Source organism: Dama dama, chromosome 5, assembly GCF_033118175.1.
Source record: "Dama dama isolate Ldn47 chromosome 5, ASM3311817v1, whole genome shotgun sequence".
Classification (NCBI taxonomy): Eukaryota; Metazoa; Chordata; class Mammalia; order Artiodactyla; family Cervidae; genus Dama; species Dama dama.
The window spans coordinates 77990103-78010949 of NC_083685.1; the positions used below are offsets into that span (position 1 = coordinate 77990103).

Below are 20847 nucleotides of genomic sequence, written 5' to 3' on the forward strand. Positions count from 1 at the left end.
CCAACAAGGACCTATTGTATAGCACAGGGAACTTTGCTCAATATTACTGAGCGGCCTGGATGGGAGGGGAGTTTGGGGGAGAAAGGATACATGTATATATATGGCTGAGACCCTTTGCTATCCACCTGAAACTATCACAACAGTGTTAATTGGCTGTACTCCAATATAAAATTAAAAGGTTTTTTTAAAAAAATTTTTTAAAGAAAATAATGTCAATGTGATGATGTGTTGATAAAGAAGAAAAAGTGGGGAGGAGGAGAGCAAGGGAAACAGCTACCAAATTGTCATTTCCTGAACACTTCCTAGCATGTGCCGGGGCAGTACTGTTTTCCACGCCCTGACTTTTTTAATGCTCTGAATAGCCATATGAGGGGCAACCCTTACGTGTTACAAATGAGGAAGCTGAGAGAAAAGTGAGGAATATTTTTTTCCGAAGTGGAGTCACAGTCAGAATGCTATACCCACCCCCCCCCCCCACCAGCCGCTTCCTGGTCTTCTGAAGCGAGGCCCCCGTGGAATCCTCTGTTTTGCAGGAGCCAGCCCACCACCACCAGAGGCGAGGCTGCTGCCCTGAGGCTCGCCAACCTGGAAGTCTCTCCTCTCACCTGGCCTGCACCAAGGTGACAATGGGCCCTGCTCGTGGAGTCAGTCACGACATGCCTGGCTCTGTACACATCATCACTACCCCAACTCAGAGACTCAGAGAGGGTAGGGGACTTGTCCAGGGTCACAGAGCAGAAACCCAAGAGTGCCAAACCCAAGCCCGCCAGGTTCCAGGGTCTGAGGGCTTATGTACTCCGCAAGCAAGGGCTTCTGATGCTGGAGGACAAAGGTCTTAGGTGCCAGGGGAGGAACAAGTGCTGGCAGAGGAAGGAACCAGCTCAGAGCCTGGAGGGACTAAAGCTGGATGTTAGCAGAGCCCCTAGACCTCAAACACAGAACTCCTGTTCCGTTCCTAGGAGAGGCTCCTCTCACTGTTCAGGAGGACCATGCCCCATCTACCCCCGGAACACACACACACAGGTCCCAGCAATACAGCGTGCAGAAAGCGTGCAGGATCTGGGACTGTCAGAAGACAGCCATATCAGCCACGGGCTGGCATGCGTTAGTCGCTTAATCACACTCAGTTAAATCCCCTATAAAACAGGATTAAGGACTTCCCTGGTGGTCCAGGGGATAAGACCCGCCTGCCAGTGCAGGGGACACGGGTTCAACAAATGGCTGGGAAGATTTCACACGCTGCGGACCCAGTAAGCCCATGTGCCACAACCACCGAACCCATGCTCTAGAGCCCAGAAGCCACAACTACTCAGCCTGAGTACCGCCACTCCTGAAGCCCGTGTGCCTAGCGCCTGTGCTCCGCAACAAGAGAAGCCTCTGCAATGAGAAGCCCGCCCACTGGAACGAAGGGTAGACCCTGCTCGTTGCAACTAGAGAAAGCCTAAGTGTCGCAGCGAAGACCCAGCACAACCAAAACTAAAAAAGGAAAAAAAAAAAAAAAAAAACAGGACTAAGACTCACGCCCTGCAATGACCCAAGGATGTTCAGAGGACCAAATGAGAGGTTTTGTGTAACAGCACCCTGAAAATTACAAAGAGCAGTCCTCTGAAGGGGGTGTTCATGTGTCTACTCACAATGGCACCGAATGAACAAGAAGGGAAAAAGACGTCTGTTAATCACAGCTGATCGAGTGTCAAGTTGTGTATTCTGTCCTGCTTACTCCATCCACATGACAGAGGAGAAATGAAACTCACCCAGCTTCACCTCTGAAGGGGTTTTGCTGTGTTATCTGGCAAGAATTGGAAGGGAGCGAGGACATGGACACAGATGGACAGTGAGGGAACCAGCAAGCAGCCCCTCGCAGGAACAGAGGTGTAGGGCTCGGGTGTCCCAAGAAGGCTGAGCCGTCCAGCTCAGGGGCACTGAAACGGCAGAGCCGAAGGAGGAGGGCAGACTGGGCTGGCTGGGCAGGGACCCAGGCTGAGAGGTGCGGAGGCAGTAAAGAAGGCGCTGGCAGTCTAGTGGTTAGGACTTGGTGTTCCCACCCCTGGGACCTGGGTGTGATCCTTGGTCAGAGAACTAAGACCGAGCAAAAAAAAAAGTTTCTGATCCTGGTGACAGTGGTGACCCTTGTGATGTCACCCGTCAAGCCCATGGATGTTGACGCCCCCCTGGAAAGACCCAAGTCTCAACAAGCCACACTTCTCCAGTTTTGTATTCCAGAGGGACTCTTTGTGGGTGGCAAATGAGGTCTCGTACCTCCCCTACTTGGGATCTCGTACCTCCCCTACTTGGGATCTCGTTCCTACCCTATTTGGGACCTCACCCCTCCCCTGTGTGGGGTCTCACCCCTCCCCTGTTTGGGGTCTCACCCCGCCCCTGTTTGGGGTCTCCTGGTGGCTCAGCAGGAGTCAGGCCCCCTGCGTGTCCCCAGTGAGCCTCTCCACCTGGTCCCCACCCACCTCTCACGCCTCGCCCCTCCCACTCTCCAACCCGAAACTAACTGACCTGCTGGTTCCTGCAGCATCATGTTCTCAAAGGCCCCCGGAGTCCTGCCTGCATTGCCCACTGCTGTCTCCCTGAAACAGAAGGCCTGGGAGAGGGAACATACCAGAGGCTGGTCCCGAGCCTCTTAGATGGGATGGACCAGGTTCCTGTCGCAGTGGGGTTTGCAGTGTGGGTTCAGCCAGTGCTCCAGGAACTGCTCCTCGGCACGGTGTTCCAGGAGGAGCAGATGGTGCATGTACTCCTGTAAAACAAAAACACATTTCAGAGAGAAGCTTTTATCCACAGTGACGGCCGAGCCGCCCCTGTGCGGGGTACAACTACGCTTCGGAGATAACGGCAGCACAGCCAGGGAGGAGAAAGCACCAGCAACCGTAAGTGCTGAAAGGGGGTGTGTCCGTGGGGGCTCATAGACACTGATGATGGAGAGTTACATGGAACAACCACTTTGGGAAACAACCTGTTGCCTAGAATCCTGAAATGCCACTCTTTTTTATACCCTAGAGCAATGACTCTCAAATTTCATCAGGCATCAGAAGCCCCCTAGAGGGCTTGTTAAAACCTACAGTTTGGGACCTCTGTAGTGGTCCAGTGGCTATGACTCCACGCTCCCAGTGCAGGAGTCTCCATCCCTGGTCAGGGAACTAGGTCACATGTGCTACCCCTGAAACATATCCCACATGCTGCTACTAAAGCCAAAATAAATAAATAAAAACAAAATTTTAAAAACCTACAGATTTCTGGGCCCCACCTGCAGAGTTTCTGATTCAGTGAGTCTGGGATGACAGTGAAGTCACTCAGTCGTGTCCGACTCTTTGCGACCCCATGGACTGTAGCCCACCAGGCTCCTCAGTCCACGGAATTTTCCAGGCAAGAGTACTGGAGTGGGTTGCCATTTCCTTCTCCAAGGGATCTTCCCAACCCAGGGATCAAACCCGGGTCTCCCACACTGCAGGCAGACGCTTTACCGTCTGAGCCACCAGGGAAGCATTTCTAACAAGTATCCAATTGTGACTGTCACTGGTCACTTTGAGAACAAGAAAAGATAAGAATGTTTACAGTAGCAATATATTAGTAGTAGCAAAATACTGGAAATGTGGGAACATTTCAAATATCCATTGATAGGAGGATGGATAAATAAATTATGGTAGGGTCACAAAGTAGAGTATTACACAGCAGTGAAAATGTAATTATAATAACATACAAAAACATAGATGAGTCTTAGAAATAGCATGAGTGAAAAGAGCAACTCCAAGAAGACAATGTTTATAGTGTGACATCATTTTAATCAAGCTGAAAACATGCATAACTTAATAATATACTAGTTATGGCAGCACACATTTGTGATAAAATCATCTTTTTCAAAAGGTAAAAGATAACTATAAGAAAGTTGGAGTTGATATACTATTATCAAACAAAATAAGTTTTAAAGCCAAAAAAAAAAAAATGTTACTGGGGATCTAGGGGCATTTTGTGAAAACAGCCTGGCAATTTCTTAACACAGTGTTAGTATACAAGCAAGCAATGGGAAAAATGAAAGGATATGTTCACACAGAAGTGTGTCCACAGATTTTCACAGCAGCATTATTCATTACAGTCAAAAAGTAGAAACAACCCAAATGTCCATCAACTGATGAATGGATAAATAAAATATAACGTATCCGCATACAATGGAAATACTATATGGCCATTAAAAGGAATGACGCATGCTGCAACCTGGATGCACCTCAAAAATACTCTGTTAAGTTTAAAAAAGCCAGTCACAAAGAACCACACATAGTGTGGTTTCATCTCCATGAAGTGTGACTGGCTCTGCGTGTTGGCTGGTTGTTCGATGCTGCCGGTCTCTGTGACCAGCATCACCCCACGTGGCTGGTGAGGCAGAGCTTCATCGTGCTCCTGAATCTCCTCCTCTGCCCTACCCTCCAACCCCACCAGCCAGTCAAGCCCCAGGTCTAGGAGGTGCTCCCAGATCCCGCCCCGATCGCCTCTGCGCAGCAGCCGCAGTCCCCGGCCCTCCTGCGCGGTCCCCGCCCCTCTGGGGAGCTCTCCCTGCCTCCTGCCTCACCCCGTTCCCCTCCGCTCAACTCCAGGGGGAGGGCCTGGGGAGGGGGCGGGGACTCTGCTTTTCGCTTCTTTGTTTTTTCTTTCTCCTTTCTTTTTGATAGACATTTTTTCAGAGAAGTTTTAGTTTCACAGCAAAATGAAGCAAAAAATACAGTGATTTCCCATATACCCCACAGATGCACAACCTCCCCTATTATCAAAATCCTGCCCCAGAGAGGTGCATCTGTTACAAGAGATGAACCTACATTGACACCGCGTCATCACCCAGAGTTAATGCTGGGGTCACTCTTGGTGTTGTACATTCTGTGGGTTTAAACACATGCATAATGACACATATCCATCATTAGACTATCATACAGAATACTTTCATTGCCCTATAATTCTTTCATGTTCTGCCTGTTCATCCCTCCCTCCCCTCTAACCCCTGGCAAAAATCGATCTTTGTACTGTCTCATAGGTTTACCTTAGAAGTAGAAAAACATCTACTTCTGCTTCTTTAACTACACTAAAGCCTTTGATTGTGTGGATCGTAAATAACAAACTGTGTAAAATTCTTAAAGAGATGGGATTATCAGGCTACCTTACCTGCCTCCTGAGAAATCTGTGTGCAGGTCAAGAAGCAACAGTTAGAACCAGACATGAAACAACTGACTGGTTCAAAATTGGGAAAGGAGTAGGTCAAGGCCGTATATTGTCACCCTGCTTATTTAACTTATATGCAGAGTATATCATGAGAAACGCTGAGCTGGATAAACACAAGCTGGAATCAAGATTGCCAGGAGAAATATCAATAACCTCAGATATGCAGATGACACCACCCTTATGGCAGAAAGTGAAGAGGAACTAAAGAGGCTCTTGATGAAAGTGAAAGAGGAGAGTGAAAATGTTGGCTTAAAGCTCAACATTCAGAAAACTAAGATCATGGGGTTGGGTCCCATCACTTCATGGCAGATAGATAGGGAAACAATGGAAACAGTGACAAACTTTTTTCTCTTGGGCTTCAAAATCACTGCAGATGGTGACTTCAGCCATGAAATTAAAAGACACTTGCTCTCTGGAAGAAATGCTATGACTAACCTAGACAGAATATTCAAAAGCAGAGACATTACTTTGCCAACAAAAGGCCATATAGTCAAAGCTATGATTTTTCCAGTAGTTGTGTATGGATGTGAGAGGTGGACCATAAAGAAAGCTGAGTGCCAAAGAATTGATGCTTTGGAACTGTGGTGTTGGAGAAGACTCTTGAAGTCCATTGGACAGCAATGAGATCAAACTAATCAATCCTAAAGGAAATCAATACTGAATATTCATTAGAAGGACTGATACTTAAGCTGAAGCTCCAATACTTTGACCACCTGATGCGAAGAGTTGACTTATTGGAAAAGACCCTGATGCTGGGAAAGATTAAAGGCAGGAGGAGAAGGGGACGACAGAGGATGAGATGGTTGGATGGCATCACTGACTCGATGGACATGAGTTTGAGCAAGCTGCAGAAGATGGTGAAGGACCAGGAAGCCTGGTGTGCTGTAGTCCATGGGTTTGCAAAGAGTCGGACATGACTGAGCAACTGAGCAACAACAACCACTTTAATGGCAGAAAACAAAGAGGAGCTAAAGAGCCTTTTGATGAAGGTGGAAGAGGAAGTGAAAAAGTTGGCTTAAAGCTCAACATTCAAAAACCTAGGATCATGGTATCCAGTCCCATCATTTCATGGCAAACAGACGGGGCAAAAATGGAAACAGTGACAGACTTTATTTTCTTGTGCTCCAAAATCACTGCAGATGGTGACTGCAGCCATGAAATTAAAAGACACTCGCTCCTTGGAAGAGAAGCTATGACAAACCTAGACAGCATATTCAAAAGCAGAGACATTACTTTGCCAAAGGTCCATCTAATCAAGGCTATGGTTTTTCCAGTAGTCATGTATTGATGTAAGAGTTGGACAATAAAGAAAGCTGAGCACTGAAGAATTGATGCTTTTGAACTGTGGTGTTGGAGAAGATGCTTGAGAGTCCCTTGGACTGCAAGGAGATCAAACCAGTCAATCTGAAATGAAATCAACCCTGAATATTCATTGGAAGGACTGATACTGAAGCTGAAGGTCCAATATTTTGGCCACCTGAAGGGAAGAGCTGACTCATTAGAGAAGACCCTGATGCTGGGAAAGACTGAAGGCAGAAGGAGAAGGGGATGATGAGGATGTCATCGCCAACTCAGTGGACATGAGTTTGAGCAAATTCTGGGAGATAGTGAAGGGCAGAAGTTTGAGCAAATTCTGGGAGATAGTGAAGGACAGGGAAGTCTGGTATGCTACTGTTAATGGGGTCCCAAAGAGTCAGACACAAGTTAGCAACTAAATAACAACAACATTTACCTTTTCCAGAATATCTTATCATTGGAGTCATACTGTGTGTAACCTTTCCAGATTAGCATTTTTTACTTAGAAATATGCATTTAAGTTTCCTCCATATTTTTTCATGGTTTAATAGCCCATTTCTTTTTAGAGCTCAATAATATTTCATTTTCTACATATACCACAATTTATCCATTTACTTACTGAAGGGCATCTTGGTTGCTTTCAAGTGTTGACAATTATGAATAAAGCTGTGATAAACATCTATGTGCATGTCTTTGTATTGAACATAAGTTTTCAACTCATTTCAGTAAATACCAAGAAGCATGATTTCTGGGTCATATGTTAAGAGGATGCTTAGTTATGTAAGAAACCACTAGATTGTCTTTGAAAGTGGCTGCACCACTTTGCATTCCCACCAGCAGTGAACGAGAGTCCCTGTTGTCCTACATCCTTGCCAGCATTTAATCACATCAGTGTTCTGGGTTTTGGCCATTCCAAGAGGCATACAGTGGTATCTCACTGTTTAATTTGCATTTCCCTGACGCCATATGATACGAGCATCTTTTCCAATGCTTGTTTTTCAATCCATGTTCTTTGGTGAAGTATCTGTTCAGGTCTTTTGCCAAGGTAGGTTTTTAAAATCTGAATAATGAAAATGGCTTTATTGTTTTTTATCACAGGTGACACATATTACTGTTTTGAAATTATGTAAAATTTAAAAGTTATAAAGAAGAGAGTGAGAAATCCCTGCTGTTGGTTTGGTTTGGTTTTGTCTATCTCTTCATTCTGTTGCAAAGTGACTTTTTAAAAAATGTATATGCAATTGCTTCCTCTCTTAAAATACTTGAATGGCTTCCACTGGGCTAAGCAAATTCCTTGAGGTGGTTTGCAGGGTTGCTGGTGATCCTTCCTCACCCTCTTCCTGAGCCTCTTCTATCACCATCACCCCACGCAAGCTTTGTGCTCCATCTTCCCCTGGGTGGGCTGTGCTTGCTCTGCTCTCTGATTTTAGGCTATTCTCTCTGCCCAGAACACCCTGTGCCTTCTCTCTTTCCTCAGTTTAGTTCAGTCTCTCAGTCGTATCTGACTCTCTGTGACCCCATGGACTGCAGCACGCCAGGCCTCCCTGTCCATCACCTACTCCCAGAGTTTATTCAAACTCATGTCTGCCACGTCGGTGATGCCATCCAACCATCTCATCTTCTGTCGTCCTCTTCTTCTCCTGCCTTCAGTATTTCCCAGCATCAGGGTCTTTTCCAATGAGTCAACTCTTTGCATCAGGTGGCCAAAGTATTGGAGTTTCAGCGTCAGCATCAGTCCTTCCAATGAATATTCAGGACTGATTTCCTTTAGGATGGACTGGTTGGATCTCCAAGAGTCTTCTCCAACACCACAGTTCAAAAGCAATAATTCTTCGGCGCTCAGCTTTCCTTATAGTCCAACTCTCTATCTCATCCCGATCTGATTTTTCAGCCCTCAGCTTAGATGTTACTTCCTCCAGGCAGCTTCTTAGGTTCTCCGTGGCACCGCAGCTCTCTGGACTGCCCCCCAGCACAGGTCACTCAGCTTAGCAGTGACCTCTCCCAGAGAGTGGGGATTTAATTGGCCTCATCAGACTTTTTAGTGGAGGTGCTGTGTATGTTGGCTCATGTGTTGGCACATGGACTTGATGTTTCCTCTTGAAAGAGATAGAACTGACTTTCAATTTGATGGATATATGTTGTCGACATTGCCCTGAAATAAGGCTTGGTGCTGAAATTATGGGATGGGAATCACTGCAAAGTATGCATAGAATAGTCCATATGAGCACATATAGATAGCCCAAAGCTGCAGGCAATTAAATCAGAGAAGTGGCATTTCACCTTATACACATAGGTGGTAATATCTGTAGAAGATAATTTTGGCAGGTACAGATCTAAAAATCCTAAATCATTAAAACCCTCCAATGGCATTGATAAAGCTTTAACAGACCGTCCAGTTTAGAACTCTTGAGTTTTTAAGTTTCAAGAACATCTTCTAGGAAGTCTACATCCTATTTTAGATATAATTTTTTTTAATTTAATGACTGTGCAAAGGAATGAATTATGAGGTGTCCAATTTTCCTGAAATGTGTTTTCTTTCCCCCAGGACTCAGGCAGTTTGAAATTGTTTTGATTATGTTATTGCTTTCATTTAAATCATCAAGATGTACTCTGTGTCCTGGGTGAGGAGTCTCTAGGACAACCGGGGAAGGGATGGTTGCTGGGAGGTCTCCTTGTGGGACCCAACAAGGACTCCCCAGCAGCTTGCTGGACACGTTTGTGAGTTTGGGCAGTGAGACAGGGCAGACAGCCCTGCCCTGTCTTGCCCTGTCTGCAGAGTCTTTGGCCAGAGGAATAGTCACTGGGAGGAACAGGAAGGCAGCGTGGAGTCTTGTAAATGAGGAACAAGGACTTTTCAGCACACAGCTTTACTTATTCAGCTGTTCTGTATGACAGCTCCCTGAAGGAAACCCACATTGCTGTCCGCTCGCCTGCCTGTTGGCCAGGCATGTGGTGGAGGGGCCAAGAGGGTCAGCCTGGGTCTGGACCGCGGGCTAGTTCCAATCAAGACCTTACCACGACTGCTGCTTTCCATATCAGTCGCTAAGTTGTGTCCAACTCTTCTGCAAACCCATGGACTGTAGCCCACCAGGTTCTTCTGTCCTTGGGATTTCCCAGGGAAGAATACTAGAGTGAGTTGCCATTTCCTTCTCCAGGGGATCTTCCAGACCCAGGAATCAAACCTGCATTTCCCGTATTAGCGGGCAGATTCTTTACCATTCAGCCACCACATGTCCAGCCTCAATTTGTCCATCTGCAATATGAGGTTGCACTAGCACTTACTTCACTGCATTTCCAGGATTAAACAAAATGATACGAATGAAGCTCTGTGCCAAATACGTCATCTGCATTTTCCTTTCTAAACCCATTCTCAAGACTTCCCGGGCTGATAAGGGGTTAACACTCTTGATTCCAATGCAGGGGGTGCAGTGTCCATCCGTGATCAGAGAACTAAGATCTCTCATGTTGCACGGTGCGACCATAAATAAATAAACAAACCCATTCTCTCCCTTCCTTCTCCTGGCCCTTGGCACTAACAGGCTGACCTAGATGAACTGCAACACAGATGCTTCTGTCCTGCAGCCCCCAGTTGGGTTTGGAGGAGGAGGTGCCAACAGAGGGCTGGAGGCAGGAGGCGAGAGGTGGGGTCCATACGGACTCCCCTGGTACCTCCCCTCCCCGAGGACTCCCGGCAGGTCGTCTGCATCGCTCCCCTGACGACCCAGCTTCTAGAGGTCTGCCCCTCTGGGTCTGGGAACCACACTCTTCCCTTCCACCCTCCTGCCTCGGGAGCCTCAGCTCTGCAGCCTTTATCATTTCCTGTCAGTTCCCCTTCATCCTGCCACACCTTTGTAAAAAGCCCTTGACTAAGCCCTCCTCAGTTAATTTTGGTTGCTATTTGATATGGAAGACCTGAGCATGCCCTGAAGTTGTGGATAGAGCATCTCTCCCAGGAACTGGTCCACAGGAAACTTTCAATAAATGTTTGTTGAATAAAAGGCTAAAGCCGTGGTCCTCAGAGCATGACGTGTGCTCCCCTAGGGGGTCCACGATGGCAAAACGACTTTTTGAACAATATTAAGGCATTTGCCTTCTCACTGTGCACGCGCGTGTGTGCTCAGCCACTCCGTCATGTCCAGCTCTTTGTGACCTCATGGACTGTAGCCCACCAGGCTCCTCTGTCCATGGCATTTTCCAAATAAGAATACTGAAGTGGGTTGCCATTTCCTACTCCAGGGGATCTTTCCGACCCAGGGATCAAATCCACGTCTCCCTCATCTCCTGCATTGGCAGGCGAATTCTTTACCACTGAGCCACTTGGGAAGCCCCCTCACTGTGGGTGAAACTGACGCCTCTGCAGACAAAGGCACCAGCTATCCTGGTGGTCACAGTGTCCTTCACCACACACTCACAGCTAAAATAAATAATAAAAGTAAAGCATTCTTAGCATGCCAGTTTCACAGAAACACGCCCTGGTGAAGCCGTGGAAAGTGACCAACAGGAAGTACCCAAGCAGCACTTCCGCCACCCAACAAAGTACAACCATTTTCTCAAGGGAAGGCACTGGGGGGACTGGAGGTGTCAAGGGTTGAACTAGGTGTGTTTCATGTGCCTGTTTGGCAGGCGTCTTTCCAAAAACAAATGCACTGAGCTTGTCACTTCCAGGAAACAACTGACAGCGCTTGTTACTAAATGGTGAAATCTGAGCTTTCAAGGGGAAATTAGAACTAACTTTGGGAAACTTACATTTGCAACCATGAATCTGAGAGCTTCCAGAAAGACTTTTCCAATGAGATTGGTGGTGATACAAAAGAATGTCACCACTGAAAAACAGCATTTTTGCACCTCTTATATGCTCATTGGCATCCTTACTCATTTAATCCTTGTCCCTCTCAGCCAAACACCTATCTGGCTTTTTGATGAGTGACCAAGACATACCTAGTACATGACTGCTTGACACATAGTGGGACCTCAGTAAAACACACAGGAGAAATGTACAAACAAGGGAATGAGTAAGTGAAATGACTGTTCTTTCTCCATAATCTCACTAACTGCTCTTTGGGAGGTTCCTGGGTATCTGTGTCAATCTGCCCATTATAATGGCCCAGGCCAAATGAACATAAAAAGCATCCAAGAGTGAAATATATATATATATATATTTCACACTCCTAAATAGAGGCTGAAATCATTGTTGAAGAAAAACAATACAGACACACACATAGAGAGAGAAAGAAACAAGCTCTGGTTTCCATGACATTTCACTATTTATTTAAAATGTTAGGGAAATGAATACACCACAAAGGCCTAAAAGCAATCATTAGTCAAAGATGAAAAGCCAAACTGAAAATCTGCTGAAAACCACAAATTCAACAATTGTGTTGGCTAGGTTAGAAATGGCCCAGCATTAATGATAATCTCAAATGTTCCTGGATCAAGAAAGAAGGGGTAGATGGAAAATAAGTTTTCATTTTTTTTTTTTAATTTCTTTCTTCACGGGGAAAAAAATTAAAGCAAACAAAAACCACTATCTGTTTTCCATGTCCAATGCCAACTGTAATGGTTTAAGCAAATAATTTCTCAGTAATTAGAGCAGAAATTGGAAGAGGTCCTTTATAATGGCACAGGAGAGGTGTGATAATGAAATTAAAAACCCACTGGAACCTGAGCTTAGCTGAGAATCATAAACTAGACAGTTAATCTATCAAAGTGGGATCTTTTTCCAAGAAGGCAAACTTCTTCCCATGACATTTGCATGGAATTAAAGATCCACTGACATCTGGATGAAGTATTTTGCTCATTAGTAAAAGCAAGGTAATCATACAGTCAGAACTTAACTACTCAGGGCCATCAGAAAGCTCAGTCCTAAAAGAAGGCAAATCATTTATGTGCACAATTTGCCTCTCGGTCGCTCTGCACTGGTTTTTGAGATCACAGGGTGTGAAAGGGTAACGGAGTCACTACATACATCTGTCAAGGCACCAAATAAGAAAGCATATTTTACAAAGACTATTTACAATAAAGCTAATATGATTTATACTTGCCCAACAAGAACATTCCTTAAAGGAACACAGGCCAAAATGGAAAGCATATTCCCAGGGCACACAAGTGCTTACGAATACAATCAAAAAGGACATAATTTTAGCTCAGATGTCATCTTTTTAGAGAATTTCCATGGTTCACCCCAGCAGTTGGCAATAATTTCTTCCCTAAAATTTGGAATGACTAAGAGAAATTTAATGAATTTAAGCAAGGCCATGGGGAAGATGTCTTTGAAATAACCTCCAGGTTCTGTGGTAGAGTTACGTCCTACAACATTTCTCCCCTGGAGAGAAGCAGAGAGAGGAAAGGAAATAAGTATCATGAGCATTTAGTAAATGTCAAACTCTGCTTGGTGCTGGGGGCCCAGAAGTGAAACAAATAGTCCATCTGCTCAAGCAGTTTAGAGCAGTCTAGTAAGAAAGAGAGGTTGGTTGTTTTTTATTTTTTTAAGTCAGAAATAGCAAGTTTATGCTGTGAGTGCTAGGCCAGAGGGATGATTTAATTCTTGGTGGGAGGATGGGGACATCAGGAAATCCTCTTTAAAAAGGCATCATTTCAGGTGAATCTCTGCAAATGAGTAGAGTTAATCAGGTAGGCAAAAGCAGAAGAAACAAGTACACAAGATAACCTGCTCCTCCTCCTAGGTTTCCAGGGCCATTGAATAGCACCCACACGTCCACACAGACACCCGCAAGTCAGTTTTGATCCCTCATCTTCCCTGACTGCATCCACTTCTCCCGCCCCAGAAATGGCCAACTGACCTACAATTTAAGATACCATAATCATGTTCCCCTCGTATTTTACCTTAAAACCTCCACTAAAACACTCTTGGAGGACAAGAACATGAATTATCTTTTAAAACTTTTAGAAAGCAATGTGGAAATATATACTAAAAGCTTTAAAAATATTCATATACTTGGACCCAGTCATTTATTTTCTGACAATATGTCCTTAGCAACTAACTCAAAATGTTAAAAATAGTATAAGAACAAACTTTTAGACTGTTGTTTGTCATAGAAAAAACAGTGGAAGAAGGAGCCCTCCTACACTGTAGGTGGCCATGTAAACCGGTATCACCAGTATGGAGAACAATATAGAGGTTCCTTGAAAAACTAAAATAGAGCTACCACCATATGACCCAGCAATCCCACTCCTGAGCATATGTCTGGAGAAAACCATAATTATAAAAGATATATGCACCCTGAGATTCATTTATAATAACCAAGACATGGAAGCAAACTAAATGTTCAACAGATGGACGGATAAAGAAGAGGTGGTACATGTGTATGATGCAGTATTACTCAGCCATAAAAAGGAATGAAATAATGCCATTTGCAGCAACATGGATGTGCCTAGAGATTAGCATACTAAGTGAAGTAAGTCAGAAAGAGGCATATACCATATGATATGGCTTACATGTAGAATCTAAAAAGATAATACAAGTGAACTTATTTACAAAACAGAAATTGATTCACAGACTTTGAAAGCACGCTTATGATTACCAAAGGGGAAAAGTCAGAGAGGGATAAATTAGGAGTTTGGGATTAGCATATCCTTGCTACTATATGTAAAATAGATAATCAACAAGGACCTACTGTGAGGCACAAGGAACTCTACTCAATATTCTGTAATAACCTCTATGAGAAAATAAACTGAAAACAAATGGATATATGTATAACTGAATCACTTTGCTGTATACCTGAAACTAATACAACATTGTAAATAGACTATATTCCAATATAAAATAAAAATTAAATTTAAGGCACACTCCTTCTTTTCGTTACAGTTGATGAACCTGAAAGCCATGTTACTACAATTGAAACTTTTATTATTTACAGGATTATTACTAAGACATCTCATGGAGAATTTGACTCCAGTGAATTCGAAGTTAGGAGACACTATCAAGCTTTTCTTTGAAGTTAGGAGACACTATCAAGGTTTTCTTTGATTGAAAGAAAAACTTGAAGAAGCACAACCCACTCTGATTATTCCACCATTGCCAGAAAAGTTTATAGTGAAAGGAATGGTGGAATGCTTTAACGGTGACATCACTGAGATACGCAGGAAGGCATTGCACAAATTTTTGAACTGAGTTGCTGATCATCCAACTCTAACATTTAATGAGGACTTTAAAGTTTTTCCTATTGCACAACTTGGGAACTCTCTTCTCACAAGAAGCAAAGGCCTAGATTACTCAGCAGGATGGGGCAGACAGAGCGGCTGCATTATCAATGAGAGGAGTTAAAAGTCACCCCGAGGAATCCATGGAAATGAATAACTTTGTTGAAATATTCAGCCAGAAAATAAATTTGATAGATTAAAATATCTCAGAGAATTTGCAAGAAAGAAAGGGAATATTTTGATGAAATGAAAGAATATGACCCAATTCATATTCTGTGGTCAGCATCAGAAGGAGATCTGGCTGATACTCTAAAAGGTGTTGCCAGCTGCATTGACAAATGCTGTACAGCCTCTGAAAACAGATGTCTGGCCTCTCAGAGGCCCTGCTTCCTGTGTATATGAATATGTGCTTTATAGTGAAATGTTAATGGGTGTCATGAAGAGACCAGATACAGGCAGAACTAGATTCCAAAGTTGAAGCTTTGACCTCCAAAAAGGCAGATACTGATCTGTTTACAGAAGAGACTGGAAAACTGGAAGATAAAGTGAAGTACACTAATAAAACCCTGAAAGCAGATTGGGAAAGATGGAAACAAAACAATGCAAAATGCTATCAAGTCAGCATTTACCACCAGGGCTGAGGTGGTTCTCTATGATGAACAGTGGTTCTCTATGATGAACAGTGAAAGTGAATTACCATTGATCTACAGATGGTGTCTCGATGTCCTGATGGTGTCTTTCCATTACTTAGTGCCTTGTTACATGGGAATCCTTCCTTACATCACGGACAGATATCCACTTGGAAGAAGCTTCTAAAGATAAATTGTAATTGCATTGACGACTTCTAAGCTACCTTTGGGAAACAGTGTCTGTTAAACAAAGTTATTCTTTCTAGATGGCCTGGGTCCTTTCTAAAGTGGATGAAAAGTGTTTCACAATATCTGGAAAACCAACAATTTAAAACTCAGGTGTTTCAGATCATTGATATGAATTTGGATATATATCCAATTTGGATGGGTTTCCTTGATAGCTCAGTTGGTAAAGAATCCGCCTGCAATGCAGGAAACCTCGGTTCGATTGCTGGGTCGGGAAGATCCCCTAGAGAAGGGATAGGTTACCCACTCCAGTATTCTTGGGCTTCCTTTGTGGTTCAGCTGGTGAAGAATCTGCCTGCAATGTGGGAGATCTGGGTTCAATCCCTGGGTTGGGAAGATCCCCTGGAGAAGGGAAAGGCAACCCACTTCAGTATTCTGGCCTAGAGAATTCCATGGACAGTCCATGGGACCACAGATGACTGAGTGACTTTCACTTCCACTTCCAACTTGGCTATATTTATTTATTTATATATATATAAATATAAATACATACATATAAATATTTAGCTTAGTTTTAAATATGTTCTTAAATTTGTATGCCAATAATTATACATAAAGAAGTCTTCTCTTAAATATTTGTCTGTGGAATATGTCATTTTAAATATATTGTAAAGACTCAGTTTTAATAAAAAATTTAATATGAAAAATTAGACTTAAAAAGATAGTGGAAGTGATCAAACAAAAGAGGGTAATTTACTATCATTATGGTTATAAAGAGTTATAATAATATGAAGAAATGTGTATATTATAATATTAAGAGAAAAACCAGGATACAAAATTGTAGATAAGAATATGACTATACTTTTTTAAAATACACACAAAAACAACAAAAAGAAATACATCCCCCAAAATGGCAATGCTACCTTTGAGGAGAGAGAATAAGAATACATCTGGTTTTTTACTCTTCTTTTGATTCTTTCTTGGTTTCCAAGTTTGCTGTAATAAATACAAATGGCTTAAATTTTATTTGTAATTATACAAGTAACACATGAACATATTGTTATTGTTTAAAATTCAAATATAAAATATAAAGTTCCCTAGATTACATCCTGTAATCTTAGCCTCCTTAATGAGATGACACAGTTAAAAGTCAACTGATCAAAATTCTAGAGCTTTTTCTAGAAATTTACATCCATATAGATGAACCTATGTAAATATATAGTATTATTCTGTGATTGAGAACTATAAGGGTAGGACCGACTCAGGGAAGATAGAGAAAGTGACATTGAGAATGAAGAGGAGGGTACCAGGCAGAAATAATGGAAAACAGCCCTGCCAGCAAAGGGAATCATTTGTGAAAAGATGTTGAGACCAAGAAGAGGAAAGCCTCTTTGAAAAACACTGAGAAGTTCCAGGCTGCTTGGAGCATAAATGGATTTGAAAGAACAGCAGGAAATGGGACAAAATGGTGCCTTGCATCTGATCTGTCTCCCAGGCCAAGATATTTGGCTTTTACCCTGTAAGTAGTAAGGGGCCAAAGAGGTTTTTGTTTTAATATATTTTTTAAAGTATTTATTTATTCAACTGCTGCTTTGTAAAAAACAAGAAGAATGAGAGCCAGTGTCACAACTGTCAGGCGTTGTGCTTTGCATGTCTTCTCTCACAATAAATCTCTGAGATAAGTTTGCTCATCACACCTTTATATCTAAAAATAAGACTGAGACAGAGTTTAAGCAACCTGCCAGGATGTGATAACCAAAAAGTGGTGAGCTGGGATTCAGACTTGGCACTCTGCAGCCCTACTCTTAACCCCTCTCCTTTGCTGTTTTTGGTGAAAACTATGCAAAGGAGAAAAGGAAAGATATACCCATTTGAATGCAGAGTTCCAAAGAATAGCAAGGAGAAATAAGAAAGCCTTCCTTAGCGATCAATGAAAAGAAATAGAGGAAAACAATAGAATGGGAAAGACTAGAGATCTCTTCAAGAAAATTAGAGACACCAAGGGAACAGTTCATGCAAAGATGGGCTCAGTAAAGGACAGAAATGGTATGGACCTAACAGAAGCAGAAGATATCAAGAAGAGGTGGCAAGAATACACAGAAGAACAATACAAAAAAGATCTTCATAAACCAGATAACCATGATGGTGTGATCACTCACCTAGAGCCAGACATCCTGGAATGTGAAGTCAAGTGGGCCTTAGGAAGCATCACTACAAACGAAGCTAGTGGAAGCAATGGAATTCCAGCTGAACTATTTCAAATCCTAAAAGATGATGCTGTGAAAGTGCTGCACTCAATATGCCAGCAAATCTGGAAAACTCAGCCGTGGCCACAGGACTGCAAAAGGTCAGTTTTCATTTCAATCCTAAAGAAAGGCAATGCCAAAGAATGTTCAAACTACCACTCAATTGCACTCATCTCACACGCTAGCAAAATAATGCTCAAAATTTTCCAAGCCAAGCTTCAACCATACATGAACTGTGAACTTCCAGATCAACAAGCTGGATTTAGAAAAATCAAGGAACCAGAGATCAAATTGCCAACATCCGCTGGATCATCAAAGAAGCAAGAGAGTTCCAGAAAAACATCTGTATCTGCTTTATTGACTATGCCAAAGCCTTTGATTGTGTGGATCACAACAAACTATGGAAATCCCTTAAAGAGATGGGAATACCAGACTACCTTACCTGCCTCCGAAGAAATTTGTATGCAGGTTAAGAAGCAACAATTAGAACTGGACATAGAACAACAGACTGGTTCCAAATTGGGAAAGGAGTACATCAAGGCTGCTTATTTAACTTATATGCAGACTACATCATGAGAAATGCTGGGCTGGATGGAGCACAAGCTGGAATCAAGATTGCTGGGAGAAATATCAATAACCTCAGATATACAGATGACACCACCCTTATGGCAGAAAGCGAAGAAGAACTAAAGAGCCTCTTGATAAAAGTGAAAGAGGAGAGTGAAAAAGTTGGCTTAAAACTAAACATTCAAAAAACGAAGATCATGGCATCTGGTCCCATCACTTCAAGGCAAATAGATGGGGAAGCAATGGAAACAGTGACAGACTATTTTCTTGGGCTCCAAAATCACTGCAGTTGGTGTCTGCAGCCATGAAATTAAAAGACGCTTGCTCCTTGGAAGAAAAGCGATGACCAACCTAGACAGCATATTAAAAACCAGAGACATTACTTTGCCGACAAAGATCTGTATAGTCAAAGCTATGGTTTTTCCAGAAGTCATGTATTGATGTGAGAGTTGGACTGTAAAGAAAGCTGAGCACTGAAGAATTGATGCTTTTGAACAGTGGTGTTGAAGAAGACTCTTGAGAGTCCCTTGTACTGCAAGGAGGTCCAACCAGTCCATCCTAAAGAAAATCAGTCCTGGGTGTTCATTGGAAGGACTGATGTTGAAGCTGAAACTCCTATACTTTGGCCACCTGATGCGAAGAACTAACTCATTGGAAAAGACCCTGATGCTGGGAAAGACTGAAGACAGGAGGAGAAGGGGACGACATAGGATGAGATGGTTGGATGGCATCACCAACTCGATGGACACGAGTTTCAGTAAACTCCGGGAGTTGGTGATGGACAGGGAGGCCTGGTGTGCTGCAGTCCATGGGGTCACAAAGAGTCAGACGCGACTGAGTGACTGACCTGAACTGAACTGATGCATATGTTTATTAAAAATAAAAAACTGAGTGTCCTGGGTTGAATAGAGTCCTCCAAAATTGAATGTCCACCTGAATCCTGTGAATGTGACCTTACTTGAAATTGAGGTCATACTGGACTAGGGTAGGCCCTAAATCCAATGACAAGGAGCCTTAGAAGAAAGAAATCTGGGCATGAGGACACAGAGGGAAGAAGGCCGTGTAAAGGCAGATGCAGAGATCGGAGTAATGCAGCTGCTAGCCAAGAAATGCCAGGAATGGCCAGCCAGCACCAGCAGCTGGGGAGAAGACAGCACAGGCTCTCCCTGCAAGCTCTCAGAAGGAACCAACCTTGCCATTGATTTCAAACTTCTAGCCTTGATCTCAAACTTCTAGCCTCCCAAACTGTGAAAGAATAAATTTCTATTGTTTCACACAATCCAGTATGTGGTATTTTGTCATGGTAGCCTTAAGAAACTAATATAAACTAGTATACTAAAGTAGTGGGCTTCCCAGGGGGCCCTAGTGATAAAGAACCCGCCTGCCAATGCAGGAGACGTAACAGACTCAGGTTCCATCCCTGGGTTGGGGAGACCCCCTGGAGGAGGGCATGGCCACCCACTCCAGTATTCTTGCCTGGAGAATCCCACAGACAGAGGAGCCTGGCGGGCTGCAGTCCATGGGGTCGCAAAGGGTCAGACACGACTGAAGCGACTTAGCACGCACATGCTCATAAATACTAAGCAGTAGAAAAAGCATGAAAATAAAAGTATTAATTTGCCCCAAATTTTATTATGGAGAAAATCATATCATTACTGTTAGGTAACTTGTCTCCATAAACACATACAGAGAAAAGAGTATAAAGTTGTCAGTCAGTCAATTCAGTCGCTCAGTCATGTCTGACTCTTTGCAACCCCATGGACTGCAGCACGCCAGGCCTCCCTGTCCATCACCAACTTCTGGAGTTTACTCAAACTCATGTCCATCGAGTGGGTGATGCCATCCAACCATCTCATCCTCTGTCGTCCCCTTTTCCTTCTGCCTTCAATCTTTCCCAGCATCAGGGTCTTTTTCAATAAGTAAGCATATACAGATAAAAAAGTATGCGGTTGACCTTCCTTTCAAAACCTTATTTATTCCCATTTTAAATGTTGCGCATGCAAAGTCTCATAAGAACAGGTGTTGCCAAGAATACAAGGAACTAGGTATTTTTATACACACTACTGATGGGAGTTGGTAAGGCAATTTGGCAGTACCCATTTCAATTGCAAGTACATAAACCCTCTGACTCAGAAGTTTCATTTCTTATCACTGAAGTTGGCAAAACATACCTCTGTACAACGATATCATGATCAGAAATAACTATAATGCCCATTGTTCCAGGAAGAGTTAAATAAAATAAGTAAGTTGTAATATGTCTTAGTCCATTCACGCTCTATAACCTGAAATACCACAGACTGGGCAGCTCACCAACCACAGAAATTGACTTCTTCCTGCCCAGGAGGTGGAAGATCACAGATCAGGGTGGAAGCAGGGGCGGACGTGGGCTGCCTGGCAGGCCACAGACATCTCCTCGCATCCTCACATGGCAGACGTGTCTGGGGAGATTTCCTGGGGCCTCTTTCATAAGGATACTAATCCCATTTACAATCCATGAGAGCAGAGCCTTTATGACCTGAGTACCACCCAAAGGCCCTATCCCCGGATAC

The 20847-nt window shown here is 43.3% G+C and overlaps 1 protein-coding gene and 1 pseudogene across 2 annotated transcripts in view; one reads left to right on the top strand and one right to left on the bottom strand.

Annotated features, from left to right (window-relative positions):
* Positions 1-20847, bottom strand: part of C5H17orf67 (chromosome 5 C17orf67 homolog) — a 30950-nt gene that overhangs the window by 799 nt on the left and 9304 nt on the right. For both annotated transcript variants that reach the window (XM_061142586.1, XM_061142585.1), the window contains exon 3: positions 2612-2749. In XM_061142586.1, coding sequence (XP_060998569.1) covers positions 2633-2749 — 117 coding nt within the window. In that variant the 3' untranslated portion in view covers positions 2612-2632. The remainder of the gene's footprint in view (positions 1-2611; positions 2750-20847) is intronic.
* Positions 14066-15882, top strand: LOC133056812 (sorting nexin-7-like; annotated as a pseudogene).